General features: G+C 50.8%; 1 protein-coding gene across 5 annotated transcripts in view; it reads left to right on the top strand.

Moving 5' to 3' along the window:
* Positions 1–20,597, top strand: part of raraa (retinoic acid receptor, alpha a) — a 106,091-nt gene that overhangs the window by 72,455 nt on the left and 13,039 nt on the right. Inside the window, exon 1 of one of the 5 annotated variants that reach the window (XM_049013857.1) lies at positions 180–419. The exons of 2 other annotated variants lie outside the window; for them this stretch is intronic. Coding sequence is in view for 1 of the 3 variants with exons in the window: in XM_049013855.1 (XP_048869812.1) it covers positions 2,103–2,289 (187 nt within the window). In the remaining 2 variants the exon portion in view is untranslated. Of the gene's footprint in view, positions 1–179; positions 420–1,140; positions 2,290–3,566; positions 3,585–20,597 lie in introns of those variants that run through there. 2 more of the 5 variants (XM_049013855.1, XM_049013858.1) reach the window with 2 other exon arrangements.

Consider the following 20,597-nt stretch of genomic DNA (forward strand, 5'->3'; position numbering starts at 1 on the left):
GCTTGGAGTTGAGCAACCAGCCTTTCATTATTTACGAGCCAGGGGACCGTTTCTGTTATGGATACTACTGTAAATATGACACACAGTTCGCACCTTAAATGCCGTGTTGACCTCGTATAAATGTCGTTTTCTGAGAAGACATAAATGTCACACAGGAACAAAGTTAAACTCTACAGAGGGAAGATGTCCTTCCTTGTTGAACAGCTGTCGTCACGCAATGACGAAATACTATTGGGGTTTCCAATTCGCGTGTACTTCTGGCCAAATCTTTCAGCAAAAACAGGACTAAGTTGCGAACGCTGTTTACTGAAGAATTGCCTTGCGACGTTTACAAGCTTTGCCATGAAGTCTAAAACCCAGTCCGTACAGTTTAAACCGGGAGAATTGATGAACAAACGGACCGGTCAGCACCAGCGAAGGTAAAATCGGACCTCCGGGATTAAATGCCAACCCGCCCCCCAAACCAGTCTTTGTGGGACCGCCGTCCACGTCGGACATCACACAGTGGTGCCGGGTGTGTTGTTTGTTTACGCTGGTTGATCAAATATCTCCTATCGTAACTTTCCCCCGTTTCCCCCAAGCAAAGAAATAATATGACAAATCAGCCGTGTGTCCCGCTGTGTAGTGAAAAAGATGAGGTTTCTGGAGAAGCAGTGTTTTTATTTTACTCGGCTGTATTATCTCACGTACTTGCTGGTCATCCTGTGTTTCTTTTAAGCTTAATCGTTGTCGTGTTTATGGAAAAATACGTTTCACAGAGCCTCTGGTTTATTCTTTAAATGCAAAATATAAGTAGTCTAACTCTTAGCAGTTTGGGAAGCGTATATTCTAGACGGAGGTGTCTCCCAGTCAGTATTTTGCAATGTAAGGTCATAGGTGTGTGCAGGCATTCATCACTTTGTTAGTAATAACGCAGAGGCGAATGTGATGACTGGTGTTTTCAAACTAGCCCGCAAAAACGATCTGCCTATCTCTGTCGGGTAGGAAAAAAACATACGCTACGAATCGCGGGTCTTGTTAAAGGATGGATTTTGCAGATACAAGCCCCGGTCGATACGAACGGGTTAAAGCTGAGATGCACAGTGAGTGAGTGAGTGTGCCAGAGAGAGAGAGAGAGAGAGAGAGCGAGGGAAAAGAACCGAGGTGGGTGGGGTCTGAGCACAGCTGCTGAACCTCGTCACAAGCTGCAGACCGTGATAGAGACGAAATTGGTGTGGGAAACACGGAAAGACCCCCAAAGAAAAAAAAAAAACACACGAACGAGGGAATTGATCCTCAAGTACTTTGAACCAGGGACAGGGGAAAAGACTAAACACGTCGCCGTGTAGAGATAAGAGTATCTCATGATTGTAGAATGAAACGACCAACAGTCTGCCTGTTTGTAGGAAGAAGTGAACTGCGCTACAGAAAAATCTGTTTGGCCAGCTAACGCAGAAAGGCACATGGGGCTGTTTTCATGACCCCAGAAGGCGAATCCGAGCTGAATACTTGTGCACGTTTTTGGATTTTTTTTCTTTCGATTTCACAGCATTAATTTGCCACATTTAGTGGGGAACGCTGCTATTCGAAAGTTCTTGTGCAATTGAAAATATTTTGCTCACCGACGTACATGGGATTTGCATAGTCTTTCTCTTTTAATATAAGACAAAAAGACTTTACTGGTACCGCGGGGAATTTATTTGACAAAAGTTACTGCTGTTGAAATTACAAATCAGGATACTGAAGAGCGCTAACTCAGTTAAACTCGGAGCGACATGCTGAGGATTGCCATTCGTGTGCATGTCTCTCAGATACGACTTTGCTGTTTTTTTCTGAATTTATAGATCCTAGTTTGTTGTCGGGAAATTAGTTGGGATCCACTAAACCAGCCGGATCTGGCTCAGACCCCGCTGAATCCTCTGTCAGTGTACAATATTTTATTTTTCTGCTTTATCGCTGACTCTCAACTTGACCGAAGGGAAATCGCATGTTCTACCTCTACGTTAGATTATTTGTAGCAAACGAATCCATCATTAACGTTTAGTTTGTTCAACGCATTTTTGTTTTTTTTCAGAATTTCCCTATTGACATATTTCCATTGTTTGCCTTGGCTCTTATAACCTATGATGTATGAAAGCGTGGACGTCGTGGGATTGAATCCCAGCCCAAACCCTTTTTTAATGATGGATTACTATAATCAGAATCGTGGGTGCTTGATTCAAGAGAAAGGACTTGTGGCCGGAGCATCGCACCCCTACCCAACCTCCATAACCTCCATCAGAAACCAACACTGGAACGGCTCAAATCACTGTAAGTGGCATCTCGCTTGCAAGTTTAACTTTTTCTGGCAAGGTCATGTCTTTTATACGAGGCGATATTTATTTACACCCGTCCTGTGTTTAAGACTGTATCGAAACTTAACGGGCATTCTGTGGTCCGATTGTCCATAACAACGATGACCATTAATAAAGTCGTTAATTCGCATACGAAATGCAGACGGGGTCAGAACAGTTTGCAATACTTGGGAGTTCCACAGCAAATGTACGTTGCCCAAATAAATTGGGGTTATGAATTGTAAGTTCTCTCTTCGGCGATTTTGGCCCGTATTTAATAACGCGTTTCTTTTTTGGCAATTAGTTTCACCATTTCACAGTATCAACCTTTGGCACATTTTGAGGTTGAATAGTTCTTTAGTTAAGCCGCATCGTTCATATCTTCCGAACCGCAAACCCCTTCAGACCTGTTAAGCCACGTTAAAGTCTTAAATATTAGTAGTAATGGCTGCAAAATAATGGTGGTTTTAATGTGCAGAAACATTGCACAACACACGACATAGCGACCTAGGCGGTGCTTCAAGTTTATTGTATGTTGACCATTTGCAACATATTGCATCACCTGAGTTTAAAATGACATTTGGAGAGCAGGTCGCGGCAAGACCTCCAATGTGACAAGACTACACGCGATTAATTGTACTCTAAGAAAACTGCCCCGGTTTTTCATTTGTATATATTTGAGATGTTTAAATTTTGTGTGATTTTCAAGCAACGTGGATTGATAATAAAACCACACGCCGCCCCTGCTGTTGCCTCAGCGTGTGCGTAAGCCATACCGCTTTACTGTATAACGATGCGAAATAATGTTTTGACTCGTGATGACCGTGTCTTTGAAAATGTTTGATACAATAATAGAGTGGATTTTTTTTTTGTTTGATTCTAATTTACCGTAGCGATTTACAGTTATGCTCCCTTACTGAAACCTTTAAAGTGCAGAAATTCGGGTTCTGTTATTGGCACATTTGTGAATGCATGCTAATCACCGCCTTTGTTAATTTTGTTTTAAATCGATTCATATTACTGACATTACATATAGCCTAAGGTGAAATTGAAGGAATGATTATTTGATTGGAGTAGGATGGATAGAGCGGTGGCGACCCCTTAGCCTTGCATTTTACACGATATTTAAATGTAACAGGCACTTGCAGCTGCTATAGCTAATTTTTACCTCATTGACACGTCAGAGTGCAGGAGTTGCCTGTGTTGCTTAGACGTGAAATAAACAGGGGTTAATTGCAATTAAGAGGTCAGCGTTTTGTGCTAAAGCCGTAGGTATGTACAGCAGATATATCAGGAATTGCGACGTTTCAGGCGATCATAATGCGTCCGCCCTTTAAATGTGCAAGCGTCCTAGAGAGCTAGGCACTGCTTTTAGGGGTTTTCTTTTTGACCGGTGAGGCCGTAATAGCATCCACCGGACATAGGGAATTTGTAGGCTGCGGCAGCTGTCGCGCGTCGAAAGGGACGATGTGGAGGTGGTTCCCGAGCCGCAGCAAGTGGAAAGAATTTTTCTGGCTCGGCGTTTTTCTTTCTAGCAACTGTTTAAGGGTAGAAGTGGTATTATTATTATTAAAGTGAAATGTTTATAGCCCTGTGTGCGTGTACCAGCCTGCTATTTTATTGTAAATTAAGTTTAAATAAGCAGCAGAAGATTATGGCGTTATTCGTTATTTTCACGTGACGCTAGTCTTATTTTACTCAACCATATGTTTACAGAATTGTCCTAATTAAATGTAATATCCGTCATACGACGAAAATAGCCGACGTTTATTTCCACGATATTTGAAATAGGGATCGCCTGAATTTTTGGTTTCCTTTCGTCGGCTGTTCCTTACGCCGATTTCAGTTATCCTGTAGTATGTTTTTTATTTCGTGGTGCGTGGGAAAATGTAGAAATCTGATTTCATCGCTGAATTTGAATGTTTATAAATGTCATTTTTACGCATACCCTCTGCCAGAATTACAGAATTTGAGGAGTGAAGGATCCACGTGGTTCTTATAAATACGAGTTACGCGTGGTATCTGGTGTGTATAACGAAAAACATTTGGAGAGAAATTACCGAAATGCCTGAAAATGAAAATGCGTCACATAAACACACCATTTCTTAGCAAGGCGCAGGACTCCTGTCGTAAACAAAGCCACAATATACGGGGAACTGTTGGATTGTTAATTATGGAAGACTTGCATTTGTGAACTATAATAAGATTTTTTTGCAGCCGATGACTAATATACTTTTTTAATCAATGGAGTACTTACATATATATATATAGCGCATTTGAAGAATCTTCCGCATATGTGTAATTTGGCATAGCTTGTTTAAAGGTTCTTATAAAGACATGCACAATGCATCTGCTACGCATCTTTTGTTAATAATAATAATAATGCTATTGCTTGTTTGCAGTTGATCCAGTATGTTGAATGAATCATTCATATGTCAGCCAATGAAAAGGCACTTTTTTTCTAAGCACAGCACTAACCTCCTCCGTGATGGCGGCGTGTATCTAACTGTGCGCACTCTGCTGTGTTTCTGTCATCATTGGACACTCTTACAGTTTGCCTGTATGTGTGTGACTGCTTTATCATACACGTATTTACACTTACACAGAGCGGAAACTGCCATACTTAGGAAATGATTCGTTCAGCATTAAACATGCTTTCTTTAAAAAGTAACTGAAGGATGACCTCAACGTCCGAGTTCATCCCTGTCTTGGCAATGAACCGCAAGCCTAGCATTTAGCTTAAAAACGGTTAACTAAAAAAAGAAAAATGTTGGTGAGTGAAGTGGCTGTAGCCAATTTCTAGCTGCTTATCATAAACGCTGAATTTAGCAGAAGACGAGAAGATCCCTAGGGAGAGTTTAAGGCTGGCGGGCGTCCCGTTTGGTGTGGATCGGCATTTAAGGGCTGCCTGTGTGTTGCTTGACGGCTTCATTACAGGGATGCCGTACGAGATCTGCCAGCCAGCTGCTCCAGCTCCCAAACCTAAAGGTTTTTGTTCGGTGGCTGCTTTCCGAAGATCTTTTTCTGGTCATGTTTCCGCTGCGGTAAAATTTGTAAAGGACGGCGTTGCTGGGTCTTGCCGACTGAATGGCCCTCGGCTCCTACTGTTCCCTCATGGGCCGATGTGCGCTCCCCACCCCCACCCCCCCAGTCCCTGCTCACAACACCTTCGCCCTTCCCATGCCTCCCTGAACGGAAACCGGCGCTTTGACATGCAAAACTAAAGTCGGTAATTTGAGTAGGAGATCCCCTGGGCTCCTTGGCGATCTGCGCTTTAAGAGACGCGGGGAAACACAGCAGAACTCGTCCCAGATTCCCGTCAGCGCTCCGCACGTACTTATTTCACGTAATCCCTCTACCCGCCGCAGCACATTTCTCTGCTTAAGTGTTTGTGCCGTTTCGGATTCCAGCCTTGTAGCAGTATATCGCTGCATTGAATCTGAAATGCTAGTTGATGGCAGAATGCATATGGCGTGCCTGCATTGTAAAGGAAGTTTGAGGAATCTGTCGTAGTTTGCAGTGCCCACTTGAAGCCCCTTTGGTTTGGCTTAGATTCCTTGGCCTTTATTTTGGCTATGTGGAATCTGTTGTTCCTGGCGTCTTGGTCGATCCGTAGCTTTAGAATTCTGTTTTAGGTTTGCTCCTTTTAAGGCCCGAAAAGTGACAGCCTTCGTCCGATTTCCCACAATGACCTGAATGCTTTTACTCGCTGACAATTCCTGTGTAGAAAAGACATTTGCTTACGTTGACATGGCAGCCAAGTGCATTGGGTGTGTGTGTGAGCCTCGGCGTAGATCCACTTAGTTGTTGTTGATGGGACGGTCCTGTGATTCACTGAGCGGTGGTGGAAGATCTGATACTGCAGGAGGTGATGCCTCTCCCAGTGCTGTGATCTTGGGCATGTCCTCGGCTGACACTGCAGTGCCCTGCAGAACCTGGGCATCATCCTCTCACCTCTGACTCCCGGGCCCTTGGGAGGGGTGGGCTGCTCCTGTGGTCGAGGCTGCTTTTGAGGTCATTTGCCTTCTGCAAACCTGCTCCGTCGAGTTGGCTGCACGTTGGATGTATTCAGCCAAACGTGGGAGTGTAAATTGCCCGTTTGTCCTTAGCTGGCTCCTGGAGCTTGAGGGAAGGAGGCTACTGGTTCTCCACTCTTCCTACATGCATCCCCAGCCATTGCAGCCAGCCTACCTGATAGAGCCAATTAAAGGCATAACACTAGTTAATTAAATTGGGACGCTGCTGCTTTAATAGAATAAATGTGTGGATTGGCTTGTGAGTGCAGGCATCTCTGGGGTATGGACTTTCTAGATTCATTCTGTTTTGCTAGTTTACAATCTGGCACTCATTTGAGCAGTGTTGCCAAAACCCGTATGTCAGTTTAAAAGAGGAAAAACAAATTTAACCAAAAGGTCTTTCTGCTAGTCTGGGTTTAATCCCCTCTCTTGAACCGTGGACCCGTACGCAGTGCCTCTCTCGCAGTGAGCAGGGACGCTGAGTGCTGCTAATCGCCCCAATATTCAAAGGTTTGTTGCTGGGAGTCTAATCTGACTCATGTGGTGTTTAACTGCGGAAGTCCTTTTCGAAAAACAGATGTTGTTTTATTGTTTCCCATGCAAAGTGGCAGTTCTGCTGGATGTAATATGTGGTGGTGGTGGTGGTAGGGGTGGGGGCAGTTCCAGTCTGTTGGCTAAGTGTAAACTTCTGTGGTTTGCTGGGCTGGAGGTCGTGGAGAGACACTGGGCGCGGCGCGGTGTGGTGTGGCGAGGCCCCCAGGAACGGCCCGTGCTGCCTTGTGCTACACGGAAACTGCGGCCTCCTTGGTTTGGATTCGGCCGGCGCCAGCCGCATGCTGCACCATCCCCCCCCCGCCCCCACCCACTATCCTTGGATATTACTCCTGCTCTTGAATACCGGATGCTCCTGGCAATGTGTGGATCCTGAAACAGCAAGTGGCGCTGAGACACGGACGTACGAAACGGAGCAACAGCAGCAAGACTGTGCGCTTCTGTCCCGGGATGGTGACTTCGTCTCTTGAGGAGTGTAGGAGTCCGGGGCCAAGGACCAGCTGTGCTGCTGGGGATCGTCGTCCTTGTCATCAGACTTTTTCTTCAAAGGGGGTGAGAGGGAGGTGGAGCTAGAATCCATTAACAATGTTAACGGGACAGCAGTTAAAGCACGTGACGAGAAGGGCAGGAGTGAGCACGCTTCAGCGCAGTGACTGCCACCGGCCTGATGGTGGCGCTCCGGCAACGGCCTCGTCATCATGTGCCAGAGAGGAAGCGAGTCCCGGCGGGTCCACACTCGACGGCGCACCAACCCCCCACTGCGGGTGGCACGGCTCCGTCGCCCTTGGCGACCGTGTGCGTTGAGTGTCTGGGGTGCCAGTCCGCTTTCAGTTCTGCCGAGGCCTTTGATAATCAGTTCTGTCACAGGGGCCGGAGTGAAGCGAACACGTCGACGTGCTCCGGGTGGGGCGGGTGCTCCGGGTGGGGCATGGGGCGCCGTTTGGCGCAGTGCCAGGGCAGAGTGGCGGAAGCTCAGCTCCGGCGTGGCCGGCAGGGATGGCGGATCAAAGGCGGCAGCCTCAGCTAATGTTCCACAGCTGCTGGTGCGTCTCGTTTTAAGTGTGAAGGTGGTGCTGATACCCGGGGGGGGCATTATGGTGGGTCTGCCTCTTCACACACTAGATTGCGGGTTGAGTGCTGCTTGTTTACGTGCACCGCCACAGCAGGTGAGAGGTCGTTTGTATGGGAATTAAGCAACATGGGAATGGGAGTGAAGCCCACTTGTGATGAGCAGAGGGGTGTCATTGGCTCATTGTTACTCAGAGAGGATGGGGGATGGGGGGCAGACAGGCTGGCAATGGGCTTTCATCTCTGTATCAGTGATTACATCCTCACACACACTGAATGTGGGGGTGAGAGCTGCTGGGGGAGGGGGTTGTAAAATATTCATAGCTCCTTCATTTAAATGTCCCTGTGTATGGAGGCAGCCGAGCGGAAGCTGTTGGGCCGAGCGGCGCTCCTACTCCGATGTCCCCGCTCAGGTCTGCGCTCTGCGCTTGCAGGGGGCCAGCGGCGCTAATGGTGCGTTCCATTTGCCTCGGGATCCGACTTTCGGGTTCCGAGATTACGTCACATCCGCTAAAAACTCGGATGCGTTCCATTTGCAACAGAAGTAGCAATACCATGGACCCATATGAAAAAGCAAGTTTTTTTTTGCTTAGCGGAACAACTTGTCGGATTTAAGATACTTCAGTTTATATGACCTTTTTCTTTGTTCAATTACAATTAGTCCGAACTTCCTTAATCTAACTAACAAATAATCTGACTAATCATGAAATCCAATTTTAGCCTGGTTAATTGTTAGCCATTATTAGCAATATCAGTTGATAACACATTACATGCGGTGCTTTATGTATAAAGCTCCGTAGCAACATGTCCACAGATCAGTTGGACGGTATAGTGTGTGCAACCAATTTAATGAGTCACAAATGAGAAGTAATGCTTAAACGGTATAAAACTACAACTTTTCCTTCTGTTGATAAAGGGTGCAGCCATCTTGGATTATGAACTCAGGATCCTCTGTGCTCCTCCGAGATATTTCTTGGATCTCTGAGAAACGGAAGTGCATGTCATCACTTCCAGCTTCAAAACTCGGAATCCGAGTTCCGAGGGCGAATGGAACGCACCATAAGCTAACCCCAAATCTGCTGTGTTGAAGGCTTTGGCCCCCTAGTGGCAGCTGAGATGCTACGCACGTCTGCGGCATCACCCTCCAATCACGTCATCCCAAAAACCCCGCCATCGTGCGTGTTTTTGATGCCTGCAGGGTTTGTTTGTTTGTTTATTTTAATACTCAACGAAAAATCTATCATTAGGCAGTTGAATATGATGCTGTCTTAACAGAAGTAAGCTGTAAACCTTGATCTGTTAACCACAGTTTAAATGTCAGATTATTAAACGACTCAGTTTGTGTGTTTATGAAAAACTGTTTCAGACTTTGACCTTGAACACACTTCATTTACTTGTTACCTTGTTAACTTCCTTCCCATGCTAAAATATTATACATGTAAAATTGGCGATTGGTTTCCCCTTAACACAGAGAACATGTGTTGTTCCCTGTATAGGTGTGTAGTCAAATTTGGAATTTGGCATTGCTAGAAAATGTATCTCTCCTTCTTTGTGTATTGCTTTTTTTTTCTTCAACAACTGAATGTATTTTAAAATTTTGTAGTTGATGCGATGACTTTTATTTTCTGGAAATGCGATTCTCCTTAAGGCTTTACCAGGCCTGCTGTAGTGATGTCTGGGAAACCCTGCAGGTACAAGTGATGCCTGCGCTGGCTAATTGGGTCGATGAGTCTAGGGCAGTGTTTCCAGATCCGGTCCTTAGGGCCCCTCAATTGTTCCATGTTTTTGCTCCCTCCGAGCTTGCTGCCAGACAGTCCACATTTTTGTTCCCAAAAGCTGAGAAGGGAGCACATCTTGAATGGTCTGTGGGACCATATTGGGAAACACTGGTGTAGGGGATGGAGTGGGCGGCTGTGGCACGACGCTGTAAAGGGAGGTTTGTGGGCGTCCATCCCAAGCAGAGAGGCGTACTGTCAGTGCTGGGCCGGCGCTGCAGTGGGACAGATGGAGTCGGTGCCGTGGTGATGCTGGTGTGGGAAGGTCCGGCACTCCCAGTTTGAGCCTTTGCACCTCTGGGACTGGCCTTCCTCAGATCCCCCCCCAGGTCGTGGAATGGTGCGGCTGCGCTGAAGAGACCAGGTGTTAATGGCCTCCCATTCTCTGAGGAATTTGGGTTGTAATACCATCAAGCGGGGGGAGGGGGTGCGGGGGGGGGGCACTCTGGAAGGGTTCTTTTATGGTGCATGGGGTGTATGTCATAAACTCTAAAAGAAAAAAGGCACGGAGCTAAAAGGAGACGGGCTGTAAAAAAGGAAAGACCCCACCATAAAGGGGGGGGCCCTTTTGAGGGGGTGCAGTGGGAGCCGTGTCACTGACATCACAGGATGGGTTCGGCTGTGTCGTTACCCAGAGCCACTTGGAGGGATTACAGCCTTCCCAGTAGGCGTGTGAAACAGGCCGGTTACATGGTGAATAAGCTGAGGCTCAGCGGCCAAGCGGGGCCTGGGAAGTGCCCACCTACGGTGACAGCGTGCGGTGCTCTCTTTGGAGCCTGGCCTGCTGCGGGGTGCCCCCTCTCCGCTGCTTTTCTAGTGGGTCGGAATTGAGGGACACCAGAAGCTCCCTCCATAGGACATTCCTGGAAGGAGCCGCCAGGAGGGGGTAGGTAGTCTTCAGGCCTGAATGTACCTCCAGGGTTCTACGAAGGCCCAGCCGTGTGCTGCGGTGAGCATATGCCCCCGCCCCACCCCCGTCAAGCATGCGTGACTTGCCCGGCCATGACGCGCTGTGTCTTGCTTTGGTCTCAACCAGTTAAAGTGGAGGGGGAGTTGTCTGAAATGAGACCCGGCACACACCCGGGGCAAATGTGTCCTTGTCCTGTGGCCGTGTCTTCCAGTAAATGGATGGTGTTCCAGGGCACACTGCCCAGGAATTTGTGGCAGGAGCCCCTGGTGGCGAGGGTGGGGGTGGCAGATGACTATCTACAGGAAGCAATGTGATCCACTGCCCCGCTTCCCTCCTCCCCGAGTCGGATATATAGAGCACAGGAATAGCCAGCCAGCGGCAGCAGGCTCTGCACAGCCTCCGCGCGGGAGCTTGTATGACATCTCCTCCATGGCGGCCTTGCCAGTCGCGGTTTCCCTCCTCGGGACACCCCTGTCAAATGGTGACGTGGACGACTGTGTTTTCGGCAAATCGCTATGTGCTGTTAAGCACAGCGTTGCCCAGAGGAGCCCCCACCCCCCCAGGCCTTTGTCAGTTTTTCTCTGGGCAAAAGAGGTCAGAGGGGTCGGGTTTTAAAGCCCGGATTACAGGGTCTGGGGGGTGGTCACAGATGAGAAGACTTTCATTGCCGACTAGATGGTTGGGGGGAGATTCTCTGCCTGTGGCGGGACATAAAAGCGGAATAAACTGGGCCAAAGTTAGCAAGCTATAAATACTGTAAGCCTTTTCCAGCCCCCCCCTTCCCACCACCATTGTCTTGTTACTCCTGCCCTGCTTAATTGCTCGCCCTCCTCCTCCTCCCAGTGTCCTCCTGCTCTAACACTGTGCTTCTTTCCGCCGGGCAGACTCACTAAGCCTGACCTGTGTGGTTGAGACAGTGTCAGACTGGTAACCCCCCCCCAGCACACACATTTACATGGCCACCATGGGGGCCATCTTATCACAATGTCACCTTCCCCTGTCAGGGTGAGGGGGGACACACCACTCACCATGACACTATATCACGCTTCCTCCGTTCGGAGTCCAATGCCTGAGCTGGTCCGCAGATCGAGATGCTTTACAATGGCATGTGACCCCTCCCCCCACTCCTGAATGTAGGTCAGTGCTGTGGCCTCAGCCAGTGACTACGCCTTTTGACTGCTTGCCGGAGGTCACCATGCTGGCCACAGCCCACCGTTCCTGCCTCCCTCCTTGCTGCAGTTTTAAACTTTATCGGTTTTTTTTTTTTAAGTGCCAAGCTCTCTGTCAGCTGAATGTGACCTCCTTTTAACTTTTTTAGCTTTGCGGTGTGAAGTTAACAGGACTGATTTAGAAATCTTTATCAAATTCTTTGTGTGTGTTTCTGTGTATACAAGGTGAGATTTTGGTCCTGTAAACCAATAGGCGGTGAAATAATGTTTGCCAAGAACTTTGTCCGGCTTGGATTAGGCATGCTTTGCTCTTGTGCGGAGGGGCTGCCATTTTCCAGCTGTGCTTGGACGAAGCATCAGAAAGGACCCTCGGCCCCTGTTTAAGAACCTGCGTCATTTAATACGGTTGGCCAGCTCAGGTCTGAATTAAAATCCGTGACACCATTAGGCTCCACGGACACTTTCAGATACATGCCCCTCTGCTGGATCAGTCGTGCTGAGTGAAAGCCGACGCCCCCCAGAGACGGCTTTGAAACCCCTGGTGCCGCGTTAGGGTATTGAGGTGGACGTTACATCATCGCACTGTTGCGGGACGTCCAAGTAAGCGAGTGATTTATGGAACCGTCCTCAGGCTGCATCTACTACTGCTGCGAAGGTTCTCTCTCCTCCTTTTTTGCACCTCATCTACCTTCAGCTGAGGTTTTTCATCCCCTCCAACCTGAAACTGAAGCATTTATAGTAACATTAAACCCACCGTCTGGCTCGGTGTCGGCTCTGGGCCCGGCCCGAGCGTCAGCCTGTCTGCGTGCCCTTCCCGGGCAGATCCCAGCCCGCCCGCGAAATCTTACGGTGTCCCCTTACGCAGCCCATGTCGCTCTTAGCCATCAGAGTCACACCTCTCTTCCAGATCCATTAGCCAGCGGGAGGCGACGTGCCAGCTGCAATAAAGGAGGCCATTGTTTTCCCCCCACAAAGAGCAGAGTGTCTCTATGTGCTTGTGTGAAAGGTGACGGTATGGGGTGGGGCGGCAGAGTTTTGCAATGCTTGTTCTGCATCTCTGAGCTGTGGGGGTGTTTGACTTCTTGGGGGGGGGGGGGGGGGTTGGTCTTTGGTTAGGCTGTGAATAGTACAGGGAATAAAAGATAAAAGCGGTTGTGGGGGTGCTCCTTCTCTCATGCTGGAGCACTTGGTCGTTAGCCTTAGCGAGGTGCTTAGATGATGTTCCTCCCTAGTCTCTAATTGGGCTACAGTTGATGGCTGCACAGGGCTCACCAGGTCTGAGGTCCATTTGCAGAGCTGCAGTGTGGTCCCCCTCAGAGACGAACTGCTCCCGCCTGCCTTGAGCTGCGTGCTTCTGCTCCAGTGCTAACGGCTCCATTTGCTCCGGTAACCGACGGAAGGCTAGGCTCAATTCTAACAGTCACGTTAAGGGCTGAGCTGGAGGCCAGACCCTCTGTGACAGTGCTGTGGGTCTCATTAGTCAGTAGCATTATAATGGTGATTAATCCCATCTAGGCTGCTCTGTGCTGCTCCAGGCCCCAAGTGACCCTGAGTAGGAGAAGCACTTAGGTGATAGATTATCATTATTATTATCGTTATTGTTGATATTGGTGGTGGAATGGGGCAACTTGCTTGCTTTCTCTGAAGTGCCCTGCACTGCACATTCCCGGCCCTGAAGAGGATCAGAGACCCCTCCCCCGCTGCGGGTCGGCAGTGGTAAGAGATGCCGGAAGGCACAGATTAAAGCTGTGAGCACAGGGCTTGGGAAGAGGCCATGTAGTGTCTGTCAGACGGCATCACTGCAGGTAAGGCATTGGGAGAGGGGGATGGGGGGTGAAATGTGTGTCCCGTGTAATGGCTTATGTGGGGGGGGGGGTGTAATTCAGGTAGCCTTGAAGGTACTTCTCAAAGCTGGTTTAGTGTGTGTGTCTCACATTGTACATTACACAACGCAACTGTGGATCAGACGTGCGTCTCCTCTGTAGTTTTGGCTCTGGCTGAACCTGAAGTGAGAGCTCATTAGCCGTTCTCTGTATGCGGATTTCCTAATTAAGGGAATAACCAGTTCCAGGCAGGATTAGCCTCCAAGCTCAGGTAGGAATGCCCGGAGCCCAGGTATCTGAGACAGAATGGGGCTGGATCGTGCTGAGCTGTGCGAAAGCCCGGCTGTGGGTGATGCGCTTTTTCCCTCCCCTTTGCCCTCTGAGGTATTTTTAATCACAGCCCCACCCTGTAACGCCTCAGCGCTCGGCTGGCCGCACCGTGTCGGTGGCCTTGCGCTTCCTGGAAGGTCACGCTCCGCCACGCCGCGTCTTCCTGGAATAGCTTCCTTGTGCGATGGACTAGCGTCTGCGCTGTCACGCCCAGCGACGGACAGCTTGGGCCCGGCACAGCCGGTAGACCGCAGGTGAGTCTGAAATCGGCTTACGCCCAGGAGAGGGGCCTACAGGAGTCCTGCCGTCAGCCTGAGTGCGTTAATTACCCTCAGATTAAAGTCGGTGCGTGCGAGCAGACGGCCAGTAAGCAGGGCTGCCGTTTGCCGGCGTGGCCCAGCGTTAGAGCCAAGGCCGTCTCGGCCTTTGGTCCATTGCGGCCGACTGCATGTAACGCTGCCGTGAAAAGGTGAAGCTTATGACCTCAGCTGCCCTCGAATGCCCCAGTGTGCATCTTGTGTACCAGGGGCGAAACGCGTCAGTCGGAGTGGTGGGGGGAGTTGGGGGGGCGCCTGAATAACAACAAAGTCAAAAGGTGAGCCCTCTTAAATCCTGGGCCGTCACCCCAACACATGGCTGTCCTGCCGCTCTCAACCTCAACTCATGACGCTCGCATTAGACGCCAGAGGTAACCTTGGAGGGATCGTGTGTGTGTGTGTGTGTGTGTGTGTGTGTGTGTGTGTGTGTGTGTGTGTGTGTGTGTGTGTGTGTGTGTGTGTGTGTGTACGTACATACACACGCTGTCTCTCTCTGCCAGTTTTGGAGACCCATCAAAAAGATCCTTCCTCTAAAATGGGGCCTGCATTTGTGCCCTTTCTCCCCCCCCCCTAAGTCATAGTTGAGAGGAGGGTACACCATGGCCCTGCTCCAGTGGTACGAGCAGGCGGGCTGGCAAGTGAGCCTGGTACGGAGTGACCTATATATCTGTCCTACTTAGCATGTTGGTTCCTTGGTCTCCTCCTCTTCTTCTCTGGTCCAGCATCCTCTCTCTCTCTCTCGCACACTGTGCTGTGCTGCCAATGGTGATGTTAACTCTGCTCCCATAGCTCACATTCCCAGTTGCTCGGTGACATTTTCATTCTCAGACCTGGTCCTAAAGGGCTCCGGCCTCCTGTCCTGTCCATAGTCGACGGGTGTTTTACCGCGTCCAATTCGAGAGTGCCCTGCCCGAGCCTCTCTGAATCCTGCTGGGGGTGGTCGACGTAGCAGAGTTGGCCTGGTCCGGAGCTCCCTGCAGCCCTAAGTGAGTCATCAGTCAGCCTCTGCCTGCTTTCTGCTTGCTTGCCAGGACTCAATGTGCACGAGTGCTTCCGCCAATGTCCCCCACGTGTGCTGCGAATTTCTGCATATTCAACACGCTTCTGCAGGTAGAGCTTCAGACCATCACATGCGGTCCAGATCGCGGGGCTGGGGGGGGGGGGGGGGCAGAGCCTTGTGGGAGTGCACGTTTTTCCACGTGGAGCTGAATTCAGAAAGGCAGGGGGTTCATGGGAATAGTGGTCAGTTGGCCGGCCGCCCACACGCACGTCTTCCTTAACGCCTGCTGGGAGACTCTGGGGCTGATCCCACTCGCCAGAAACGGGACTAATAACCTGCTTCCTTGACCTGGCCTACTTGACGCCGTTTGATCTCATTGTCAGTGCCTGAGAGGAGCGGCTCCTTCATTAAGCGTGGCGGAGGCTGAGCGGGAGACGGCCTTAAAAACGGCATTAAGATCGGCTTTCCCTCAAGGCCGCCTCCGCAGGCACGCCGCTCATCTCCTCGATTCTCTGTCCTATTTCTCTCTGTCTCCTCCAACCCCTCCCCCCGCTTCCGCCATACCCACGTTTGCCGGGCCTCGCCTGCGTTTCGCCTTCCCCGTCGCGCCTCCTTTCTGCTGCGCCTCCTCGTCCTCCATGATTATGCAGAGCATGTGCTTCCCAGGCTCATGGCCGCCGCCCAAGCAGGCGTCAGACGCGGAGGACGGGCGGCGTGGCAGAGAGATTAATACGGCCAGCGGGATCTCTCACCTGCTGTCCTCCCCCTGTCCAAATCTCCCCGGGACTCCCGTCGGCGTGTCAGAGAGGAGCTCCAGATTGCGCCTCCTGTTCTTAAACCCAATGAAGTGTGACTGGGTTGGACCCGCCAATGGACAGACTGGGCGCCAGGGGGGATCTGTCTGTGAGTGCTGGGAGGTGCAGCGCGGTACCGGAGGCAGAGTAACGCGATAAGCAGGCTGATCCGGACAGGAGATGAGCGTCTGCCTGGGGAGCCGGGGATGGGCTGTCTGCTTTTGAGTTTTAATTTTTGCGGCTGGGGAATTGTAGGTACCTGTCGTGGCGGGTCCCCTGACGGAGCCATCAGCAGAAGGCGGCATGCTTTCACTAAAATGCACCCCGCTCAGTTTTCCCCTACGTGGGACCTACAGCCCGTTATGCTGGAAGCCCCCCCCCCCCCCCACCGAATAACTGCACAGGGGGAGACGGCGAGCCACTGTCGTCCATCATTATTAGAAAAAGTCGGCCTCCCTGTGCCGTGAGAGTAGAGCAAATTAAATACATCTGCCATTACGGCCGCCCGTCCACACTGCGTAATTAAAGCCCCATCCACAGCCAGAGCGACCGCTGAGCCCGTCCTGCCACGCCACTCACGCTCCGCTGCCTCTACCATAAAGGCCTGGCGGATTGCGATGGACCACGGGGCCACGGCTGGGATGCCACGTCTCCGGTGGGGGGGTGGCGATTGTTACCAGAGAACCAGGGCTAAGTACCATAGGATTGAAACCACTCGTGACATCGTTGTTGTCGTTCATGTTGTTGTTATTCCCTCTGTACTTGTGACCTGAGTGGGCCTCTCGAGTGCACACAGAAGGTTCCCCTATTTTTATCACCCCCCACCCCACAGATGTGGCACACAGGCACCTCCATTAGGGGCAAGCAGGGGCCTGCAGTAAAGGATCTTGAGCAAATAAAGTGGGTAACTGTGACACAGACAGGGCTGTGGTGGCTGGACAGCATCCCGGCTCTGTGTCCGCTCCGGTCCAGCCTCTCAGCCACCGTCCTCACATACTTCTCTGTCTGACTATTCCAAGTATGTCAGCCGCGTTTAACCCCGTGCTGCCCACCTGCAAACCCCATCTCCAACAGCATAACTATGCTCATATGCGTCTGTGCCTCTAATGCACACCTCTGTCCTATCCTGGGTGCCAGGCTTGCAATGACGCGTCCGTGGGATTAGATTGCCAAATTGCCCCCCCCCACACACACACAGACACACACCCCAGCAGCACAGGCTGGTCACAAAGGCAGGCTTTGTCATGCTAAATTCCTCTCCCACCCCCTGCCCTCTTCCTTTCTCTTATCCTCTCAATAAGCTGCTCTTTAACACGAAAAAGCCCCTTGCTCTCCCCTCCAGGGCAGCACAACTACACTGGTTCTCAGATGCAAATACCCCCGACCCCCCCCCCCCCCACTCAATCGAAAGGGCCGCTTCCCCTGGATGGGCCGTGCAGCAAAGGCTGGTTTCGAATATTGCGAATGACAATGGCCTGTCGTGCGCATTGTGCACTCTGATGCAGAGGCAGAGCTCTCCAAGCCCTGCAGCGTTGCAGCGTCCGATCTCTTTAAGCATGGGAGGTGGGGGTGGCGGGGGCTCCGTCCTACGGGTCGCTTGCCTTCCTCCCTGTCCCCGGCCTGCGTTGGCGAGCAGACGTTTTCTGCCTGGTGACGGGCTAGTTCTGGATGGGCCTGTGTTCTTGACCTTGGGTCCCTCCGTGTGCGTTCATTTGCACGGCGGCTCACGGGTGCAGCTGTGTGGTGAGAGTGTGCCAGCAGACGGGGGATTAACACAGGGCTCTTATCGGAGGAGGATCACATTCCCTCACCTGGAGGAGAAGGCTCTCTCTCTCTCCCCCCTCACTTTCAGGGCCCATATCTCTTATGTGGGTGTTGGGCCTGGGTTATTAAGCGCATACTTTTCTCTGTGGATATATAGGTCATGCAGGCTGTGTGTGTGTGTCTGTGTGTGAGAGAGTGAGAGATCCATGCCATACCAGCCTTGTAGCGACTTGCACTCAGGCCCTGTGCTGCCTAGGACCTCAGTGGGCCCTGTAATCCTCCCACCTCCCCTAGACGCGACGCACCCGCTGCCCTGGGCGGGAGCCGAATAGGCATGTACTGGTGACATGCAGGCAGACGGCAGGTGCGCCCGTCCACTGTGGTGTCGACACAGTGGGGGTGGGGGCTCCGTCTGGACAGGGTGTGGTGCAGCCGTGCAGACTTCGGCAATACGCCACACCCTGAGACAGACACTTTTCATGACAGGGTGTGCTCACACTTAGGGGCCATATGGGGGCGCCTATGCATGTGATCACACACACAAAGGTTTTTGGGGATTTTCATGCTTGTGAGGAAGGTTGTTTGCTAAAGGCTGCAGAATGTTTCGACCTCAGCAGTGGCCCTGCTTTAGTGCAGAAGGAAGATCTGCCGCGTTTCAGATTGGAGATCAAGCGCGGTTCCCTTTAGGAGAATGTGCGCATGTGTTCAGCGGTCTGTGTTAAGGCACTCAACACAAGGGATCAGTCGTCTGCCTCTAAGTGAATCACGTGCTGGGGCCCTACCTGAAATATATAGGCATCCCAGGCCTGTTGAGACACTTGTCCACCATCTGTCAAATAGGCAAGACTGTCCTTTAATAGTGTGATAAACAAAGTATTGCTGCCCAGCAACACTTAATCCTGGTTACAAATAACTTAGCCTTTGAAGCCCAATTGGGGGTCTGAGACGTGCCGTCTGCTCGAAAAAAAGTCAGCTGCCTTTTTGGTGTCTTAATGAGTTCGTTAGCGTTAGCTGCCCTCCAACCGCACAGAGTCCGTTGCTGCATTTTATCACATTTAAACATCTCGGGACTTGACCTTTGCCCCCAGGTTGTGTGTTGGCCGCCAGCCACGACTCACGGTCCCTCGTTCTAAAAGCTGCACTGTATTTCATGCTCCAGTGGCGCGCAAACAGCATTGCATCACATTTGACGTCAGCCTGGCTAAAACAGGTGTCCCGCCATTTTATCCGGTAGCGCACCCCCACAGCGCATTAATACCGGTGTCTTTACCTGTTCACCGAGGAGAGATGCATTTATCTGGGTAGCTGTTTAAGAAAAACCAAACAAAGATGTGTTATTCACAGGTCATTTGGCAGTCCTCCCAGCCTCCGGGGGCACCCTGCAAAGAAGGGGCCTCTTGATTTTATTCTGGCTTTAAAGATGCCATTAGGCTCAATGATGAAGCCCTCTCCTTTTAAATAGTTGCTCCATCCCGTTTCCCTTGTGATAAGAGGAGTCTCTCTCTAGGCATCTGCATCACCACCCTGGCACTCTCCAAGCATCCCCCCCGCCCCACTGGAGAGCCGGCCGATGCACCAACACGTGTTTGACATTACCAGCATGTTTGCCGATATACCGAGATTCCTGTTGGGGGCCTGACTGCATGAAAAGTATGGGTTTGTTGTTTTGGGGGGGGGGGGAGCCACTGTGGACCCTGAGGGGGAAGCAGGCCTCCACACAAAGCTACGCTGCAGAGCAGAGTGTGGCCACCGGCCACAGTGCCGAGTAACAAAGGGGCTGCCTGGAGCAGGGCCTCGGTCAGATGAGGGAGCCCTGGAGCTCAAGGATGCAGGCTTTGAAAACACCTCTGCCTTAAGCTTCCGGACACGAAGAGCATGTAGGTTTCCGGAAATCCCATCATACTATGCAGCGTCGATTTGTTTCGACCTGCAAGCTACTTCGGGGTTAAGTTGCCCTCTGAATGTGGATCTGTTTCCTCTTTGTTCCTCCGTTCCTTTGAGCATGACCCCTTTCTCTGGCGGAGCAGCTCGTTTGAGAGCATCGCTTCAGCGTCTGCCGGGGTTCTTCCCAAAGCCAGTACTGGGACTGTTTAGCAGAGTGGATGTCTTGTGAAGGATGCCTAAGGGAGACTGATGACCTGTGGTGTTGCGGAGGACGTCTGGTGCTCTGGAGGCCTAATCTAATAGAGGGCCTGAGGAGCGCAGGGGTCTGTGACGCTCGCCTTGGAAACAGGAGTTCCTCTGTTCCCCCTGAACCCACTAACTGCTCCTCTGGGCCTGGTAATGTAGCTGACATTCACTTAATGACGTTGAAATCTCATTAATATGCTTGACAAGCCCGGTCCGGTAATTGATGTGTAGGAGCTGTAATGTAATCTTGGCCTGCTAACCCAGGCCTGAACTTCAGGCAGAATTCACAGGCAAGGGAAAGAGCTTTGGACTGGTGTCAACGCACACTGATGCAGTGTGTGTTTGCTTCTTTGGTATTAATCCTTAATCAAGACACAAGCTGCATAACTCAGTGGTGGTTTGGGCTCATAGGTCAGAACAGGAGAACTCTACACCTAGTGATCTTCAGGACCCGGCTGCCCCCACCCCTTTTTTAAGGTTGAATTAAATAATTAGGGAATCCGGAAACATGAGAGGCTCAGCTTGGCTACAGCAGCTATAAACATATATGGCATGCAGAACGTGCAATTTATACACCAGTCATTGAAGAAGTGTGACTGCTTAGTCTGCAATGTAAGGAACAGTATGGTGCTTTGTC

Source organism: Brienomyrus brachyistius, chromosome 5 (genome assembly GCF_023856365.1).
Source record: "Brienomyrus brachyistius isolate T26 chromosome 5, BBRACH_0.4, whole genome shotgun sequence".
Taxonomy (NCBI): domain Eukaryota; kingdom Metazoa; phylum Chordata; class Actinopteri; order Osteoglossiformes; family Mormyridae; genus Brienomyrus; species Brienomyrus brachyistius.